The sequence below is a fragment of the Artemia franciscana genome, chromosome 15 (genome assembly GCF_032884065.1).
Source record: "Artemia franciscana chromosome 15, ASM3288406v1, whole genome shotgun sequence".
Lineage (NCBI taxonomy): Eukaryota > Metazoa > Arthropoda > Branchiopoda > Anostraca > Artemiidae > Artemia > Artemia franciscana.
Window position 1 is genome coordinate 19,175,774 of NC_088877.1, and position 21,053 is coordinate 19,196,826.

The following is a 21,053-nucleotide window of genomic DNA, read 5'->3' on the forward strand; positions in this document are numbered from 1 at the left end:
TGACAGGCATAAAATAGAAAAACGTATACTCACTTGTAAGGATCGAAAGTCTACTGAATCTGATTGTATAATAGGGACTCGGTCGCTTCAGGTACCCATTGAAAGAAGTAGCGCGATTGTCTTCAGGTTAGTGATTAGTTTGAAGTTTCAGACATTTACCCAGCTATGCAAAGCACATGCACAGGAATTGTTTCAGGGGGGCGAGGGGTGCTTCAGAAAATGAATGATTCATAATGAACAAGTAAAAAAGTTCTAGTGCAAATAGTAATAATAATGACATTGGAGTGGGCACCAATCACCTCCACTTCCTGCCTACGGTCATGGCAGTCCTAACCTGTTATGAGTTAAAAATAGGTACTTGTCTGTTGTAGCGTCTATTAGAAGCTAAGTAGAACCGGTTTTCATTGAGTTTGCGATCTGTATTGAATGAAATTTATAATATAGTGAATGTAATACTTTAGAAACAGGTTTGGGCTATATATTTGAACATTAGGGCAAAGGGGTAAAGTATAACGGGTCTGCATGCAAATGTGTTAGGTACAATTATTCTGCATGTTATTTAGTAAGAATTGTTTTCTAACTTCACACTGTCCAAATAGTTTAACCCCCACCCCCCTAATGTGCAAATATATAGCTCGAATTATATATTTCCCATCTATTTTGTCACTTGTCTCACGCTAAGCTGAAAGAAACAAACGAAGAAACCTGTTCTACTTAGCTTCTGTATGCACCCTTTAACATTCAAGTACCTAAAGATACCTTTAAAAATACGAAATATATTGCACAGTAACTGATGAATGGACTCTTAGGAGTATAATATTCCATATGTAGAAAAAATCTAAGGTGCGCCCTTTCGTTTTGAGGCCAATATGCTACCACTTGTTGCTTCTCCTATCTTAATCATTAAGAAGCATAACGTTCAAGTATTAAAATTTAAAAAGAGAGGGCAAAATAACCCATAAAACATATGGCCTAAATCAGCAAAGGTTTAAGAATTGTAATACTTCAAGCAGCAGGAAGTTGAATCCAGATCTTTAATTCAGTTTGTTTTTACGAGGTCATTTCTTTTCGGTCTATGCGGGCTGAAAGAATCATTAATAAAAAATCAGCATGGTTGTATATTATTCCGAATTGTTGTTAACCATTTTTTTGACAGTGATGCATCGCCTATGTTCAAACTGTTGAGTGGCTCAATGGAACCACCCAGGTAAACGGCAGAGTTTTAATTGATGTTGGCTAATAAAAAAAATGTCTAGGGATACCCATATAAACTCTCCCTTAAAAATTAGACGTCAATCGATAAAATTATATACTGAATGGTTCCTCTTGTTTTGACCTATTCTAAACCTGAAGTCCAAGAGAACGTTTCTTATTATTACAAAACGGCATCACACATAAGCTACTTTTTTATGCCAAGACCACCCAGAGCTTTTGCGTTTTTTTTTTTCATTTTTTACAATTTCTAGATAAATTTGTATATGCCATTTCCATACATTTTCTAAATTCAATTTGTTAGAAAAATGTCTTCTATTTATATTTATCAATTAAATATCACATAAGAAGACGCTTTATCTACATAACTCTGGATCAAGAAATTCAAATGGGAATGGATGAGTGTAAAACCATTTTAATAAGCAATTGAACATATTAGCAGCTAAAAATTTGTAGGTCTTGCTGAGTCAGACCTCAAGGTTAAAACATAGGGCATATGTACCTCATAGGGCGTATGTACTTCATAGGACATTTGTTCCAATAGGGTGTATGTGCCTCATAGGGTATATGTACCTTGTAGGACGTGTGTACCTCATAGGGCTTACCTCTAAATGCAGGCTTTAACAGAGGCCAGTTGATGACGTAAGTACGACTATATTGATAAACTACGCCTAGTTTAAGCTGAAAGGACACTGCTTTTAACCCTTTTTGGTCCGAGATTGTCCCGGGATTCAATTTAGGATTTATTAGCATTGAAGCTGGGAAACTAGATATCCTCTAAATTTCAGCACTTTTAAAACTAATCTGGAACCCTCAGTTTTGTTCATGTAATCAATTTTTTCAGTGTTGACAATTTACCAGCCCCGTTCCTTAATTAATTTATGCCGTCCTCCCTGTGTGAATGTTTGTAATATCCTCCGTACAACTCTCATCAAATTTTTTTAGTGTTGACAATTTACCAGCCCCGTTCCTTAATTAATTTATGCCGTCCTCCCTGTGTGAATGTTTGTAATATCCTCCGTACAACTCTCATCAAATTTTTTCAGTGTTGACTATTTACCAGCCCCGTTCCTTAATTAATTTATGCCGTCCTCCCTGTGTGAATGTTTGTAATATCCTCCGTACAACTCTCATCAAATTTCTTCAGTGTTGACAATTTACCAGCCCCGTTCCTTAATTAATTTATGCCGTCCTCCCTGTGTGAATGTTTGTAATATCCTCCGTACAACTCTCATCAAATTTTTTCAGTGTTGACTATTTACCAGTCCCGTTCCTTAATTAATTTATGCCGTCCTCCCTGTGTGAATGTTTGTAATATCCTCCGTACAACTCTCATCAAATTTTTTCAGTGTTGACTATTTACCAGCCCCGTTCCTTAATTAATTTATGCCGTCCTCCCTGTGTGAATGTTTGTAATATCCTCCGTACAACTCTCATCAATTTTTTTCAGTGTTGACAATTTACCAGCCCCGTTCCTTAATTAATTTATGCCGTCTTCCCTGTGTGAATGTTTGTAATATCCTCCGTACAACTCTCATCAAATTTTTTCAGTGTTGACTATTTACCAGCCCCGTTCCTTAATTAATTTATGCCGTCCTCCCTGTGTGAATGTTTGTAATATCCTCCGTACAACTCTCATCAAATTTTTTCGGTGTTGACAATTTACCAGCCCCGTTCCTTAATTAATTTATGCCGTCTTCCCTGTGTGAATGTTTGTAATATCCTCCGTACAACTCTCATCAAAGCTTTTTTAGTGGAAGCCCTGTTATTTTAAATACTATTTCTTTTTTATAATTATTGCTTTAATAACCTTTAAATTTCTTGACGCCTGGCAGGAAAAGGTCTCATATTTCTTATATTCATTTAATATAGAAATGTCCAATAAAAAGGAGTTGGTTCCTTCTCAAGTTTCAAATTTTGTAATTTTTTCTTCTCTTGTCGAGCTTCGTCTATTAAGTTATCGAAAAAGCCCTTCAAAGATTAACTTTTTCATGCATATTAATCCCACCATTAGACTATGTCTTCTGAGAAACCTTTCTTGAAGAAGTAAATGAAACCCTTAAAGCGTTCTTTTTTTCAGTTGGACAAGAAGCCCTATTTCCGGACGGTGATTACGATACTGGTGAGGAAGGTAGGAAGAAAAAAGATCATATATATACAATTTTTTAATCAAATATGAGGAACTCGTATCATAGCATCTTTTGTGTGGATACTAAAGAGCTCTAGCCAGGATTTGACTGGGGGGGGGAGGTTAGAACATATTCGTTTCCAGTTCAATCGCTATCATTAACGACGATATCCGTTTTATTACATATATTATTCTATTCACGGTAGGGGCATTTATGCAGAAAACATCATAAACGCGGATGAAATCGTATAAAGTAGTGGTATTCTAGGGGGCAAGGGCCTCCCTTTTGGTTGTGCTCTTGCGAGAAAAGTATCCATAACATAGTTTAATGTTAAATAGCCGACATTAATATATTGATAAATCCATTCATTTTCGCTTCATACTGGATCATATTTAACTTCAGGTATTTCATAGATTTTGTTGTGTTATTTAGACTGAAAATCATTTTAACAAAACTGTCGGAATAAAGCCATGTATATTTTTGACTTATACGCAACTCCTTGTTACTAACTCTAGACAGTCATTGGACTTGTCACTGATGGGCGTTGAAGAATTATCCGACGATTTAAGCAAGTTGTTTTACCTGCGAAAAAAGTTAATAATTGCATGATAATTACCTGCTTGTTTTCATAATTTTGATAGGTCATTATGTTTGTCCATGGATTTCACAAGTGGTCTTTTCTTCGGGGCATTATATCTGAAATTCCACGTATTTGAGCCGCGCTACATCATGATCATCATCCTTGATGGCATTTAGTTGTCATTTTGAAAAATCATTTTCTACACTTTGGCGCCAATGCAACCAATTTTTGGTTGTGGCCTTTCTCATTAGTTTTGTCGGTAAGAAATCGGTATGTGTTTTTTATACCGTTTCGTCTTTTCATGTGCAATTTGTAACATCATCAGGTCATATCATATCTTTTCTTTACCTTTGTATGTTTACCTCGCAAAATTTATATCCTTTTTTTCTGGTTTTCCATTATTCACTATCTTAGGAAACATTCAACTTTTATAGAAAACATTTAACCACACTGAACCAAAGAATTTACTTGTAAAAAAAATCACGAGACTCAAAAATTGCATTTTTTTTACTGACTTAAAATTATGGTTGAAGCGTCAGTCGTAGCCTAGTAAAGAACGAGCCCCTAGCCTATAGTAACCGAAAATTTAGAAACGCGCTTTGAATTCGCATGGGAAGCAGTTATTTCCCTTCTTTTTTTTCTCTTTTACCGCTTGTGGGGCACTGAAATATCATAGTAAGATGTTGAAGGGCTCATTTGAAAGTTATTTTTTATGTCTATGTGCAGGCAACAATAGATAATATTAAAATAAAATGCAATTTTTGACAAAAACTGTATCTTGATATGCAAAATGATGAAACATACGTATCTTTTGACAAGAGATGACGTAACTCGAGTATATTTTGAAAAGTTGCTTATCGGGGGTATGATGTAATATTATATTGACTCGACTGCCTGATTCCTTGTGCTTCGGTCTTTACCCGATTCCAGCTTAGAAAAAGCTTCAGACTCTACCTAGTAAAAAACAAACTCTAGCCCACAGTAACCGAAAATTTAGAAACGTATTTTGAAAAAAAAACCCTAAAAACTGGCGAATGAGGAAGAATCGCCATTTGAAGCTGATTTAGCTTCAAATGCTGATTTAGCTGATCATATTGATCAGCTAATTGAAGCTGATTTAGCTTCATTCCGGAATTTTAACTATTATTTTGGTTAATCTTACTGGCAAAAGTTTGTTGCAAAAACACATGACAGAGGAATCAGTCACGTTTTTAAAAGGCCCTTTCTGGTAGGCTGTACATATAAGAAATAATGTACTTAACTTACGAACATACGTCATAAACGTAAACAAATAAAATTAAAATATTGTTTTTACCACGGAATTGTAGGAAAGTAATTTTTCATTTTTATCTTTAATTTAACCACGCTCACTGAAGACAGACTATTTCTGCAAGATAGGGTTCGAATTACCTCAAGTTATTAACTAATTCCATGAATCTAGAAATCCAAAATTTGAATACTTTTCTCTAAAAAATATATGTATTATGAAGTTGAGAAAATCTAGCATGTTTTTATGGCACTTGGTATTAACCAAGTGACATATAGCAATCGCCAATTCTGTCGGTCTGTCTGTCTGTCGGTCTGTCGGTCCCGGTTTTGCTACTTTAGGCACTTCCAGGTAAACTAGGACGATGAAATTTGGCAGGCGTATCAGGGACGGAACCAGCTTAAATTAGAAATAGTCGTTTCTTAATTTGACCATCTGGGGGGAGTGGGGGGCCGGTTAATTCGGAAAAAATAGAAAAAATGAAGTATTTTTAACTTATGAATGGGTGATGGGATCTTAATGAAATTTGATGTTTGGAAGGACATTGTGTCTCAGAGGTCTTATTTTAAGTCCCGACCGGATCTGATGACATTGGGGGGAGTTGGAGGGGGGAAACCTAAAATCTTGGAAAACACTTAGAGTGGAGGGATTGGGATGAAACTTGATGGGAAAAATAAGCATAAGTCCCAGGTACATGATTGACATAAGCGGAACGGATCCGCTCTCTTAGGGGTAGTTGGGGGGGAGTAATTCTGAAAAATTAGAAAAAATGAGGTATTTTTAACTTACGAACGGGTTATCGGATCTCAATGAAATTTGATGTTTAGGAGGATATCGTGTCTTAGAGCTCTTACTTTAAATCCCGACCGGATCAGAGGACATTGGGGGGGTTGGGAGGGGAAAACCTAAAACTTGGAAAACACTTAGAGTGGAGGGATCGGGATGAAACTTGGTGGGAAAAATTAACACAAGTGCTAGATACATGATTGACATAAACGGAACGGATCCGCTCTCTTTGGGATAGTTGGGGGGGAGGGGTCATTTCTGAAAAAATGAGGTATTTTTAACTTACGAACGGGTGATCGGATCTCAATGAAATTTGATATTTAGAAGGATATCGTGGCTCAGAGCTCTTATTTTAAACTCGACCAGATCTGGTGACATAGGAGGGGGGGGGAGTTGGGAGGGGGAAACCTAAAACTTGAAAAACACTTAGAGTGGAGGGATCGGGATGAAACTTGGTGGAAAAAATAATCACGAGTCCTAGATACATGATTGACATAGCCGGAACGGATCCGCTCTCTTTGGGGTAGTTGGGGGAGGGGTTAATTCTGAAAAATTAGAAAAAATGAGGTATTTTTAACTTACGAACGGGTTATCGGATCTCAATGAAATTTGATATTTAGAAGGATATCGTGTCTCAAAGCTCTTATTTTAGATCCAGACTGGATTTGGTGACGTTGGGGGAAGTTTGGGGTGGGGGAACCTAAAATCATGGAAAACGCTTAGATTGGAGGGATCGGGATGAAACTTGGTGGAAAAAATAAGCAGAAGTCTTACATACGTGATTTACATAATTGGAACGGATCCGATCTATTGGGGGGGGGGTTAATTTTGAAAAATAAGAAAAAATGACGTATTTTTAACTTACGAAGGAGTGATCGGATCTTCAAGAAACTTTATATTTAGAAGGACCTCGTAACTCAGATCTCTTATTTTAAATCTCAACCGGATCAAGCGTAATTGGGGGGGGCAGTTGGGGGGAGGGACCGGAAATCTTAGAAAATACTTAAAGCGGTGAGATCAGGATGAAACTGGATGGGAAGAATAAAAACTTGTCTAAGATACGTGACTGACATAACCGGACCGAATCTGCTCTCTTTGGTGGAATTGGAGGGGGGTAATTTTGAAAATTGAGGTATTTGTAACTTACGAAAGGGTGACCAGATCTTAATGAAATTTGATATTTAAAAGGATCTTGTGCTTTAAAGTTCTTGTTTTAACTTCCGACCAGATCCTGTGACGTTGGGGGGAGTTGTAGGGGGGAACCGGAATTCTTGGAAAATGTGAAAATTGGGGTATTTTTATCTTACGAATAGATGATCGGATCTTAATGAAATTTGATTTTTAGAAAGAATTCATGTCTCAGAGCTCTTATTTCAAATCCCGACCAGATCGTTTGAAATTGGGGGGAGTTGGAGGGGGAAATCTTGGAAAACACTTGGAGTGTAGGAATCGGAATGAAGCTTCGTGGATAGAATAAACAAATGTCCTTGATACGTGATTGACAGAATCTTACTGGATTTGCTCTCTTTGGGGGAGTTGGGGGGGAGGGGTTCAGTGATTTGGCGAGTTTGGTGCTTCTGGACGTGCTAGGACGATGAAAATTGATAGGCGTGTCAGAGAGCTGCACAATTTGACTTGATAAAGTCGTTTTCATAGATTCGACCATCTGGGGGGCTAAAGGGAGAGGAAAAATTAGAAAAATTAGGTATTTATAACTTACGAGTGGGTGATCGGATCCTAATGAATTTTGATATTTAGAAGGACATCGTGACTCAGAGCTCTTATTTTAAATCCTGACCGGCATTAAGCCTCATATTTTCCTTTTTAAATCAATCTATTGATTCATAGAATTTTGTTAGAGCTCATACCATATGATCTCTTGGCTCTTAGCTCTTCTCGCCTCGTCACAAGTGCCATATGAGCTATTAGCTCTTGTTCAGTCTTATCATCTCTGCATTAGCATTTTACTGCGCACGTATTACTTTCAGTATCTCAAGTTCCTTCTTTATTTGCCTTCAAGAACTCGGAACCGCACGCTTATTCATAATTATAGCGCATCTGATGTGAGAACTAAGCTTGAATTACTTCACATTTAGTTGCTATAAATCAGCCCCTGACAGGCTCGGGCCGCACCATGGACTTATCTTTTTTTTCATTTGTAGAGTTTTGTATGTGTGTTGTTTTTTGTTTTTTTCCTTTCTTTTTTCTTTGTGCTTTGTGCTAAACGTGAAGTAACTCAAATAAGCTTGAGTTACTTCCCGTTTAGTTGCTATTAATCTTTGTTCATTTATAGAGTTTTTGTATTTGTGTTGTTTTTTTGTTTTTTCCTTTCTTTTTTCTTTGTACTTTGCTTTTCTCCTCTATTATTAGCAAGTTATAAATAAATTATTATTATTTCTGCATAAGCATTTAGATATTCAAGTGCTTAAAACGAATCATTATCGGGCTAACTTAAAGAATATCTTTAACAGGGAAGTTGGAATGGAACAAGTATCTCTATTCCCCGATTTGTCTCGAATCATGTTACTTCCGCCTTAGAGATCTCTATAAGTGGATCCATTGCTTGTAGTGTATAAGAATACATGAATTTGCTTTTAGCTTCTAAGGGAACTATCTAGTCGAATTGTGGTTTCTAAACTGGGTTTTGCAATTCGATTGTATTTTATATCCTATCTTATGTAAGGGATCTTAATTTGTGGGATTTGTAACATATTTATCTACATACGGACAAAATGAAAGTCAAGAGTTGACATGACTACCACGGAGGAGGGGGTACTGGACATACGTACATCCATTATTTCTATGAGTTAAAAGGTGATGCATGATACGCAGAAAGTGTGGTTTTACCGCATGCACTTATGCAAATATATTTCAGGATGGGGTTTATTACCGAGGTGAGAATGGGAGTGAAGTTGAAAAAAGCCAAATAGGAGAATTATATTAAACTTCTGGAAATTTTTCAAAAAAACTGAAATGGTGTAAGTTCTGGGAAAGTAGTTATAAGAATCCATGTATGCTCTTCTTTGCTGGGCCCTGATTTAAGGCAAATTTTAAAAAGACGTTTCAAAATGTCCACGTTCCCGAATTAAGCTTGCACCGGTGCAGTTTATTTTAAAATTTAATAAATTGGTTTAAAAAAACGCCTCGACTTGAAAATAAATTTCTTTTAAACTTCTTTCTATGGCCCAACTCAGTTTGTTTACTTTATTATAACATTTTTTTTTATTGAGCCCTTGCAATCTCTTCCCTTAATTTGTTTCTCTTGCTATTTCTTTTTTTTCTTTTTTTATGCAACGTGTGGTACAGCAATGTATATAATTCTTTTTTCGTCAGCTTCCACCATCCTGACCTTCTAACAAAGTAAGGCTTTGCCTGAGCTGCCAAAATATAGACAAGGTCATTCATATTCGCTGTCTTCCTTTACCCAAGTCACTAATATCCATCAATTTGTCATGGAGTCGACTCCCCTAGCATCGGATAAAAGACCTACAGACAGTTAAAAAGTCCTTGTGATTTGTATAAGTACTAAAGACGGGGGGAGCTTCTGAAGCGTGGCAAAGGGCCTATTCACAGCTTCTTCCGGAGAGGGTCAACATTTTCTTGTTTATTGATATGCTGACTCATCTTGATGCGGTACTTTCTAATCCTTTTTCTGTCACTACATCAATAAAAAATATGCTTTAGCAAAAGAATGTAAAATAGTCACTGAATCATCAGAAAGTAGGAAATAAGTTTTATTACCAGAACAATTTATACTGCTGGTTGTTCTGACAGTTACATACTGGATAGAATGCCCCATATTCCTTCGGATATACTGTATCTCGCTAAAGTAGTAGGCCTACCTACTTTCAATGAATGTAATGAAAATTCTTTTGTGGCTAATCCTTTTAGTTGAAATATTCACCTTTAGAGGTCAATTATAACGCAACCCAATAACCTTTTGAAAAAGAAAGCATTAATCAGCTGTTAAGCAAAAAGAAAACTAATAGCCTCCATCAAAATACTCTTTGGCTTTCCGCTATGCTAAATACTCCTTTAAAGTTGCCATAAATGGCCCATTTCTGAGAACTTTTCGTAAAAAAAAAGGATAAAAGCAGTCTAGATAGGGTTTTTAGTATTACTCTAACAAGCAAATTGAACGTAGAAAAAAAAAATGCTGCTCGAATAAGGGGTTATGTCAGTGACCTATTTTTAATTTAGTTCGGCGCTTCTCAGCCAGAATAAGGAAGGATTCGTTGAGACACGTAATTCATCTTAAGATTTTCGCAAGGATTAATAGGGTGAAAATTGTTATTCTTGGTCTTTTAAGACTATAGATTTTAAAATCGGAAGATTGGCTTGTTGTAAATCTTTTTTTGCTGAAAACGAAATTTCCTGCTACTCTGATTGCCTTGTAAATGTGTAAACTTTACACTGGGGATTAATTTTCCCTTTCAGAAGATTTCCAGTCAAGGACGTTTATGTCAGCGCATGTTAGTAATATTTTCGAAAACAAAAGTGCTTCTAATAATAATTACAATTTGCTTTATGTCAGGTGGTACCTCCGCCATTTTATGTTATTAGGAACTCCCACTAAGTTAAATGTATCTATTTCTTTATTTTGGCATGGAAAGTGGACATCATGGAGCGTTGGCTTATTGAGATTATAATCACTGTTATCAACTCGATACAAACACTTCCTTATTTGAGGGCTCTTTCACTTTTTTATACTGAAGTTCTATTTAGCTGCGCAAGCAGAATAGGTGACATCCTAATTTCGGTGTTTTGTAAATAACAAGCCAAAGAGCCTGTTGCACGACTAGCATAAATAGAAATAGAAACCGTGACGTATGTTTCTTTCTGGAGACCAGAGAGAAATATTTTGCCCCATCCTCATAATTCTAAATCCCCTCCACCCCATGTAAAAGAAAACTTTTTTTGGGGGGGTACCCAAAAAACCTAAAAAACACATAAAAAATTGTGTAAATCCATTTTTTCTACATTTTTACGAGTCAAAAAAACATTTGGAGGCGGGGGGTTCAAACCCCCTACCCCCCTGGATACGGCATTGCCCAGAGTTACGACTAAGATAGAATCCCTTATGCTTCTTTATAGTTTTGTAAAACCAGTAAAGCAAGCGTGAGACTAGTTTGCTATGGTAAGAATGAACATTTTTCTATGCTATGGAAAGTTTGAACAGTGTACTCCTATGTTAGGAAGTCATTCCGTTTTTTCAGCGCTTCAAAAAGTATCTTGGGAAATGTAGAAAATTCGAACGTAGCTAATGAAGATAGCAAAAATAGCGAGTTTGAGCTAAGTGGCAAGTTGGCCAACCCGTACTTTGTTTGACCCTGCGTTCAATAAGCTTGTCGCGATCCATTTGTGTAACTTTTAGCGTTCAATAGCCATTGCAGCCATTGAATTGCGTCCAAGAGCAATTATTGCAATTAATTGCTATTAATTATTCGCTTATTGTTATTCATAGTTCAATAAGCTCCAATTCGTCATTTTACAGATAGAAAACTCTTGGAACCAAGGCCGTATCCATGGGGGGCTAGGGGGTTTGAGTCTCCATCGATATGTTTGTCCGACTCGTAAAAACGTAACAAAAATTAATTTAAACAAATTTTTGATATGTTTTTGAAGGTTTTTTGTACCCTCCCCCCACCTAAAAAACAACAAAACAAATCCTTTAGTAAAAAAAGAAGAAAATTCATCTTTAAACCGCGCTCAGTAGCGCACATTAATTACACTTATTCAATAATTTACTATAATTGATTGTAATCAATTGCAATAAACTCTTTGGAACATAGGACGTAGGGTAAGTTAAGAAAAAACCTGGTCTATTTGAATACTGGATAGCCCTTTTACTAAAGTTGATGCTTTCATGGAATTCGATTCCTCGATTATAACACGACTTCTATTTTATTCTGATTGTTGTTCATTAGCAATCTAGGACGCCAATATCATCAAAGACTATTTATTGTTGTTAAAGCTGAGGCCTTTTCTAGTGTCACATTAACCCTTTACTATGAGGCTGCATAAATAGCAGGGTCATTATTGCAGCTGAAAAGATCCCACAGTCTATCAGCAGATAAATCAAGGCCAGAAGAAAATATTGATGGCTTTAGCAGTGGCTAGTTTCAACGACTGTTTATCCATGTTTCTGACGAATTAATTTTTGTCCGTTCGTGTAAATCTTAAAGGATAGTCAGGGTGAATATTTATCGCTCCGTGTAAATTTATTAAGATTCGAAACGAGAATTGGGCGTATTTCTTGTTAATTTTTATATTTCTTACTTATCGTATTTTGGAGATCGGTATGATAAGCCCTGATTTAAAGCTACTACTAATTAGATGCAAGGCCAGCTTAATACTTCTAAAGCTTAACATATTTTTAGGCAGGCTAGAGTAGTCCGTCAGATCTATTTACAGATTAGTTGCATTCCTTACGGAGCTGCAATAGGTTCTAAAGACGTCAAAGATTTGTTTTTCCTTTTTAGTCAGAAATAAAGATGAAACTAATATAAAACTTAATCAATTGTAATAATCAATTAATTTGATATAATGATTAATATTATTGAGTAATTAATGTAAATAAATGAAGTTAATGTTAGTTAATTCTAAACAAATTTAAAAGCACAGCATAGTGGATCGCCTCCTGTTCTAGCAAAGTGTTGTTGTAAACAATCGCTGATGGCTGCAATTAATAGCAACTAGACCTCCGTAGCCTGTGCAACGGGAAGTGTTGCAGCAACTGTGCCCTGTTCCTGTTCCACAGTTGCGGAGCAGCACGTGCAACTGTGCCCTACGGGACACAGTTGCTATTTCCGGGAAATCTGAAAGAGATGCGGAAATAACGTCTTATAGTTTTCTGCTTAACTTTTGATGGTCTAAACTAGGAAAATATAAAACAAACCAAATTCACCGAAAAATTTAAATTGCCCCGAGGGCATGGCAAAACTTCCAAATAGAAAAACCCAAAGAAGGAATTTTATTTCGGAGAAACTATTGTAAGCTCCAGTTGTTAGGAGATCGAGACCTGTCGAACCACGTTGGAAAAAAAATTCTAGCTGGTCCAGAACAGAAGTTACCTCTAGAACGTCGAAACTTTGGAAATTATTTCTTAGAGAACGAAGCAACTTGGTATATAGAACACTTCACTTCTTCTTGCATACTTTTCATAGCACTACTCGATAAAAATATAAGAAACATCAAAATTGAAAATTTGAGAAAATTCCAAAAAAAAAATCGGAACGAGATGGACTTTTCCGGAATTATTTCCGGGAAATCTGTAAGAGCTACGGAATTTTGTGCTCCGGTTCTCGAAGAGACAAATGAAAGTTCTACATGAGTTCAGCATAACTGTATTTCTAACAAGTTTATTTCCGAAGCTAGGGTCGTCTTAACTTGACGCCAAACATCGAACGCACAGTTTCTAAGAAAAAAACCGTTTTATTTTTTTTTATGGAAAACTGTTAGAAATTTTAGGAACTTCCCCGGAACTTTTTTACTCTGTTTCACGTTTCCCTTCCCTCTGAAAAATCTCAAATTTTTAACTCTTACCACTTCGGAGCTACAGGTCGCTGATCACGGTGAAAAAAAAAAAAAAAAAAAAAAAACTACGAAAGCAGTAGTGTTGCTCCGCAACACCATTAGCTTGATTCAAAAGCCAGCCAATGCCTCTGAAATAGAAATCAGCTTTTGTAAATAACCTCACCAATAAAAACAAAGAGTTAGCAAGTCTATTTTGGGCTCGAAAAATGCCGTTTAATGAAAGACGATTTTATAAAGACTTAAACTGGTAATCAAATAACTCCGAAACTAATACTGTTCAACCATAACTTGCCTGCTTTGACTAGGAATTGTAGCTCTCCTTCATATCGCAGTTTAACTCTTTCTTTAACCAATTTATTTACGTTTGGGAAATTAAGATGATATCTAGTTAGGGTACATGTATGATATACGCCCTGCCACTCAAGTTGTTAATTCATTGACGCATTATAGAACCTTTTTGTCGTTGGTTTCTTTCAGCTTCGCGTGAGATAAGACAAATAGAAGTGAGAGAATAGATTGAAAATATATAATTTGCGCTATATATTCGTACATTAGGGTTGGGGTTGGGTTGTGTGTAAATTAGCCCTCATTTTATCCCTGTAGGTATTGTCTTATTAATTCAAAATGGTTGTAACAAGGTCTTTAATCAGACCGAAGTCTGAGGAAAGATTTTTGGAACATTTTTTTTTCTGGTAATCCCCATTATAAAGAACAGGAGTGAAAAAAGGCAGTTGTGGGCTGCATATGATCCATCGACAAAGGGTCATTGTCCCATCAGGACTGGTGTATATACGGGCTATTTGATAGTATAAACCATAAAATAAGCCGAATTTGAAATTTAATATTTGCTTCACGATTTTACTTAATCTTTTTTTTAGTTTCTTCCATTGGTGACGACTCAGATATTGCCCTCTATGTTGGCGTTGCGGTTGCCATTGTGGTTGTTGCCCTCATTATCCTAGTTGTTCTAACTTTGAGGTTAATTCAAAACAAAGCTCACAGGAATAGTGGTTATCCGTCAAAGAATTCAGGTAAAACTCTCCGTATGATTATTTATACTTTGTCGTAACTAAATATACGTTAGTATCAGGCACATATATAGCAGCGAGGCTCTACAAATGGATAAATATTGTGATTTCCCTCATAATTTCCCATAAGGATCATTGAAGTTACCAATATTTTTAATTTTTTGGTAAATATGCCCATCCCTTCAAAATAAATTCACTTGTGTGTGACTTCTAGACTGTATCCATGGGAGTTTAACGGTTCTAACCCCCCCCCCCCCGAAATGTATTCCCGACTCGTATAAACGTAACAAAAATGCATAAAAACTCGTTTTCATGTTTTTTAAGTTTTTAAGTCCCCCCCCCCGAACAAAAGTCCTGGGTACGAACTTGTGTGCCCTATTGCATAGCTTATATTTACATATATCTATTTGATGTGTTTCTTTATTTTGAAGTTCCTAAATTCTAGAAATCAATTTTTTTGTTGTTTTTTTTTTTACATAGGTTTAACCGCTAAACTTTGGGGAATATTTAACGGTATACACTTTAAAGGGAACTGACACCCGCTTTGTGGGGTTGCTGTGAAACAACTCTATGGACATTTCTATGTTTCCATTTCGAAAAATAATGTTGATTCTTCCCGAATTTCTTTCTACAAATGCCCTGGCAAATACTTTTGACACTAAATGACTATTAATAGCAAATAGGCTAACAAAATATTATATGTAAGGGACACTACTATACCTTTAAGGAGGGGGGAGTGGTTTGGGGTGTCTTCAAAATTTCGAATGTTAACCTCCTAACAAGATTCGTATATTCGGATTCCATATGAAAAATCACCAAAAACTAAGATATAAAGTCCCCCCCCCATATTTGTGTTATGACTTCTGGAATCAAAAGCTGGTGTGATTTTATGTTATTAAAAAATGTAGATAGTAACTTCAACTTCGACCGCCTCATGTGTTACAATAACTTAGTGTTTTGTGATAGCTTTAGAATAAAAAAGAAATGGAATGTGCCTGTGACTATCTGGAGAAAAATCTGCTTATCATCTTAAGAGTTTGACTGTAAGACTTCAATCAGGGTAAGTTATTTTGGAGCTGGGCAAGTGTTCATGAGTAAAAAAAGGTAAGACCCCCCGCTAAGAAAAATGAGACTTTTTCTAACCAAAAATGTGATTATTTTAGTGATAAGTTTACACTCTACATCCTCCAAGGCCAAATACTAAAAGGGATTCTGAATTTGATCTATTTAAATATGGAAATTATTTTCAAATTCTGACTTTCAGCTTACGAAATGGCCAAAAAAGCCTTCTTTACAGTCTCCCCTCAAAAATAGATTAATTCATTTCCCTTTAACCGAAATACTGGATAGAACCATGCCCCTCCCCTCCCACCAATCTGTTACATCCCGATGTTTCCCAAAACATCTTCTGTTAGAAGATGTTTTCATACTAATTTTTCTTTTTCAAATTCAAGTTATCTTAAAAGAAAGAAGAATAGAACCTAAAAAGTCATAAAAAATACTACATCCGCTTATATCAAATAATTCCCAATTTTTCACTGTAACTTTGTCAAGAGAATAGCCTAATAAATATGCAAATGCTGTTTTTTAAGTTTATACCTCATACAGTGCAACTATTCTACAAATGCTTATAAGAACCAGAGGGTTCTTATCTGATCGGAAATATTACACCAGATCCTATTTAACACCGACACAGTTGGTGCCGTCCAAACATGGAAATATGGTCTTAATTGCGTTATTCGAAAACAATGGGAAACACAATTTAATTCATTTCGTACTCAGTAATTTTACTTGTCCACTAACCCAACAGGTGTCCATCCGTCTGGCGTGTGCTTTCTCACGGCCAAAAAATACCAAACTGGACAATCTGATAAAAATAAAATAAAAAAGGAAGAAAGACAAGTCCCGCTCACAAAAAAAAGCTGTCAGAGCTAATGATATTTAGAAAAGCTTATGTTCCAACCTTTTGACTGTTATTTACAAATAGTGTAGTTGATTGGGTGGAATAAGATGTCATTTTATGGCTTTTTCAATTATAATCCGAATTTCTTATTACAATTGACGGATGTCTAGTAATAATTCAATTTTTAATGAAAATTTTAGATTTGCAGTTGATAATCCAGCTTTCGACATTGTAGCAGCAACATAAAAATGTGATAATGACCCATATCAAACATGGATTTTTAATTGCTTTGGTGGGGAACCTAATCGGGCCCCTGGCCTCTCCTCCCATCAATTTTTAGCACAAATTTAGACACGTTGCATCTTGTTTGAAGTGAAATTTTGCTTGGATTTTAAATATCTATTAGTAGTAGTACGGACTAGTAGTAGTGGGACAAACTTGTCTCTTATAAACCCAGTTAACCTATACTATAATCAGCGAATATCATATTTAACAAAATTTTCGAAATCCCAAGTTGAACTTTTTTTTATTATATTGAGTTGCTGAAAGTTGACAACCAAAACTTGTGGTTTTCCAATTTGCCATTCTACATTGCTTGGATGATTGTATTTCAAAAGTTTGGTTTATCATTTTGACAAAACAACTCCTTTGGTAGCAATTGGTTGAAAAGCAGGCTAAATCTTAGAAAGGGGCACTGGAACTTTCGATACCCAATTAACTGACCCCCTTCAAATGTATTTGCCCATCCCTTCCACATGAAGTGCCTCTGGGAAAAAATAAATGAACAAATATTAATATTTGAACCCTTGTAGGTCTTTACTCTAAGCAATGTTATACAATTGACTGACTTAAACAGGAGAGCAGAAATTTCAATTTTCCTTCTAATGAAGATCTGTAGTCATGTAGGGGGAGAGGGGGGGGATTTAAGAAGGCAATTGAAATTTAAAGGATCTATAAACACAAAACTTGCTTTAAATAGAGATACCGGAGATACTCTTATAAACCCAAATTAGAATAACTTAAAATTAAAGGATTCTAATAACATATTTTCTTCAATCTAAATTAAGATCATCTGACCACTCTTTTAATTAAAATTAGGTCAGTAGAAAAGCCAAGTCAATCACAAAGCAGAGAATTTTTGGTCAATCTAATTGTTGAATACTTTTTCATTTATTCTGGCTTGGTTTCTTTGATCCAGTCTTTCTTCCGCTCTGTTAAGAGTTACTTCAGAAGGTTTTTCTCGGCTATTTTGTTTTGTTTTTTCTGTAATATGACAATCCTGCTTGTCTCTAAACAGCTCACTGGCAATTCCGATTGTTTTGAGTTTGATATCTTATTATTAGGAATTTCTAATCGTTTTTGGTTTGATGTCTTACAGCTAATTTCTGCTATTCCTCCATTTTAGATTTGTTCACCACTTCTCAGGGACAATTTTTTATTTATACCTAGGTTTTCTTTTATTAATATATACGGTTATGTATATATTGACAGCAGTAATTCTGGTCTTACTAATGATACAAGCTTTGTTAATGGACTGCAGAAACGGGTTGGTAAGTTGTGGTGGGAATAGTCACAGAATGAAGATATCGGTGGATATTAAACCCCTTTTTGAAATATGTGCTGTGAAATATGGTACTGTGCATGGGAGCTCAGAATTTATGATCGAACGATTCCTTAGACAGCTTTCTATGAAGATCTTTTCTATATGGCGACACTTGGGGAAAAAACATGGGAAACATTTCTCTCTACCAAGGAAACGCTGATAGGACAGTATTTGCTTGCGCTTTGCCCTGTGCTTCACTACAGTCACCCGTATCGAGTGAATCTTCCCACATTTTCACAACCACGCCTTATCCTGGTTACTCTGCTTTATCTCCACTGCTGCCCCAACTTACTCATCGATCTGCGCCGTTACCGACAGGTATTGAAGAAATTTAACTCAGTCTATAAAGGAAAATCTTAAGAAATAGCAACAATATGAGAGATTGATTTGAAGTTTGAGTTGATTATTGTTATGTTGTGATTTTTAATGGAATATATATTTTTACTTGTCATTGCCATACGTCTACAAAACTGTAAAGTTTGTCTTGGTGCGGCAGCATTTTGTAAAAGATGTGTTTTGGAATTGTATGTGAAGAAAAGAAAATAAACTAAAAAAAAATAAGAAAAATAATGTTTTCCTGAATTCTATATTGTTCCTCCTTCTCGTATTTGGTTTTCTGGTATTTTCACTTATTAAATTTATTTTCTTTTTTTATGCACCTCAAGCTCTTTCTTTATGCTTCTTGTGTTGTCACTTGCTTCTTTTAGTGTTGTTTCTTTTTGAGTCACTATAACCTTATGGTTCACGTTTTTTTTTTTTGTGTGTTATTGTTTCACCTGGGACGCAAATTCTGCTTTATTATATTCTGATATTCGTTTTTCAATAAATTATTATCTTATTTTAATGCATTGGGTATGGGATTTAGGGAAAGTGACTTTACGCATTTGTGGAAAATTCAGTAAAATATGTGTTTTCTTCATAATTTGTAGGCTATCATGGTACTTGTTACTTTGCAAATGGAAAAGGTCATGAAATGCAGCCTGATTTAATGCAAACAGTAAATCTTCTTGGAAAAGGTTCTGGAATCCAATGCTGTGACTACAACTATTCTGAGCCTTCTAGTGCATTGTAAGTTTGTTGTTTTGTTATTATTATTTTTTTTCCAGAGTTGTTTCTCATCAAGTTAAGAAGCCAAGTATGCCTTTTATATTCAAAAACACATATTTTCGCTATTGAATGTTACATGATCTTTAATTCCCATCAATTTCCTTTCATTATGTCTGAAGTTTTACATTACGTTGCCGAGAGATTGATCGTGACCCAAGTCAGGCGTAAAAAACGTAGCATTTAGTGATTTGAAAGGATTGAAAAAAGTAGCTTGCCTCCTTCCCTTAATATTTGAAGTCACTTACCCCCCCCCCTCAAAAACGGAAAAACCGTTCCCGAAACCTTAATTCGGTCCCCAAGTCGTAGACAAAACAGGGTAGGATATACTTATCAAACTAGGTATAAAAATCATCGCCCTTCATGAAAACAATTCAATCAATGCAATCTCTAATGAAATAGTGTCGCTCACTTTTTGAAAAGAAATGAATACTCTCTTGTGAGAATCCATAACCAATTGACTGATCTGGTCTCAGGATAGCATTTACAGCACCACTTCATAGTTTTCAGATGTAATATTGTATGTGTGATTCGTGATGAATAAATCTTATCTTATCTTTATCTTTTATCTTATTGGCTATTGACTTACGGATTCTTACCAAAACTCTAATTTGTATAATCAAACAGTTAGTGGTAAGGAACTGTAAGTACGAAGCAACCTGGCTCAGTAGTAACCGAAACTTAAAAAAAAGGAATTTTGATACCAACAAATATATCAAGAATCGGCTTATTGTGCTGGTTTCAAACATATCATAGAAGAATAAAAGTCATAGAAGCTTAACAAAATGACATCATCAGATTCAGCGTATCAGAAAACCCTACTGTAGAGGTTTCAAGCTCATATCTGCAAAAATGTGGAATTTTGTATTTTTTGCCAGAAGAAAAGATCACGAATGCGTGTTTATTTGTGTGCTTGTTTGTTGTTTTTTTTTTACCAGGGTTGATCTTATCGATCCAGTGGTCCTAGAATATCGTGAAATGACTCATTTTAACGGAAAACAAAAATTCTAGTGTCCTTTTTAAGTGACCAAAAAGATTGGAGGGCAACTAGGCTCCCTCAACCGCTCATTTTCCCCCAAAATCGTCCGATCAAAATTTTGAGATAGTCATTTTGTTCATCATAGTATAAAGGCCCAATAACTGTACTTTTGGACATGGCATGACCACCTCCCCCGCAGCCCCAGGGGAAAGTCTTTAAGTTATAATGTTTGCTCATCGATTGTGCATAGTATTTTTTTATTGGGAAATATGTATATATTTTTTTTTTTTTGGGGGGGGGGTGACTTTTCTGCCGGTGATTTTTCCACGAGGGAATTTTCCATGAGGAGGGAAGTGTCCAGGAGGTGAAATTCTTAGGAGAAATTATGCACTGGGTAAATTTGCCAGAATTCATATACAGAATTCTTCTTATGTGTCTTGCTTTCTCTTTTCCGTCTCAATTTTACGCGTTTAGTTGTTGAGGGTAATTGTCCGAGGTAAATTTCCATTGCGATTGAATTTTCTAGAGGATATTTCCCTGGGGAGGGGGATTTCTCCTTGGAGGTGGGGCCAGATTTCCTAACATTATTTTAAAACAATCAGAGATTAAATTATTTTTTTTTTTAATTTAAAGTAAGGAGCAACATTAAAACATAAAACGAACAGAAATTATTACGTGCATGAAAGGGATTGCCCTCTCCTCAACATACCACTCTTTGCTCTAAAGTTTTAATTTTGTCCCAATTCTTTAATAAAGACTCATGAAACACCGCTTAACTAGAACAATAAAAAGCTTTTCTAAAAGTATTAAAAAAAACTTTGGCGTAAAGAGCGAGGTATTGAGGTGGGGGCAATCTCCTTCAGATAGGTAATATCTCTGTTTATTATAAGTTTAATATTGTTCCTTATTTTCAATTGAAAAAGACT

At 35.7% G+C, this 21,053-nt stretch overlaps 1 protein-coding gene across 2 annotated transcripts in view; it reads left to right on the forward strand.

Moving 5' to 3' along the window:
• LOC136036141 (netrin receptor UNC5C-like) overlaps nucleotides 1–21,053 on the forward strand; it is a 111,876-nt gene that overhangs the window by 56,853 nt on the left and 33,970 nt on the right. Inside the window, exons 7-9 of one of the 2 annotated variants that reach the window (XM_065718173.1) lie at nucleotides 3,293–3,343; nucleotides 14,389–14,541; nucleotides 18,974–19,112. In XM_065718173.1, the coding sequence (XP_065574245.1) occupies nucleotides 3,293–3,343; nucleotides 14,389–14,541; nucleotides 18,974–19,112 (343 nt within the window). The remainder of the gene's footprint in view (nucleotides 1–3,292; nucleotides 3,344–14,388; nucleotides 14,542–18,973; nucleotides 19,113–21,053) is intronic. The other variant, XM_065718174.1, reaches the window with a different exon arrangement.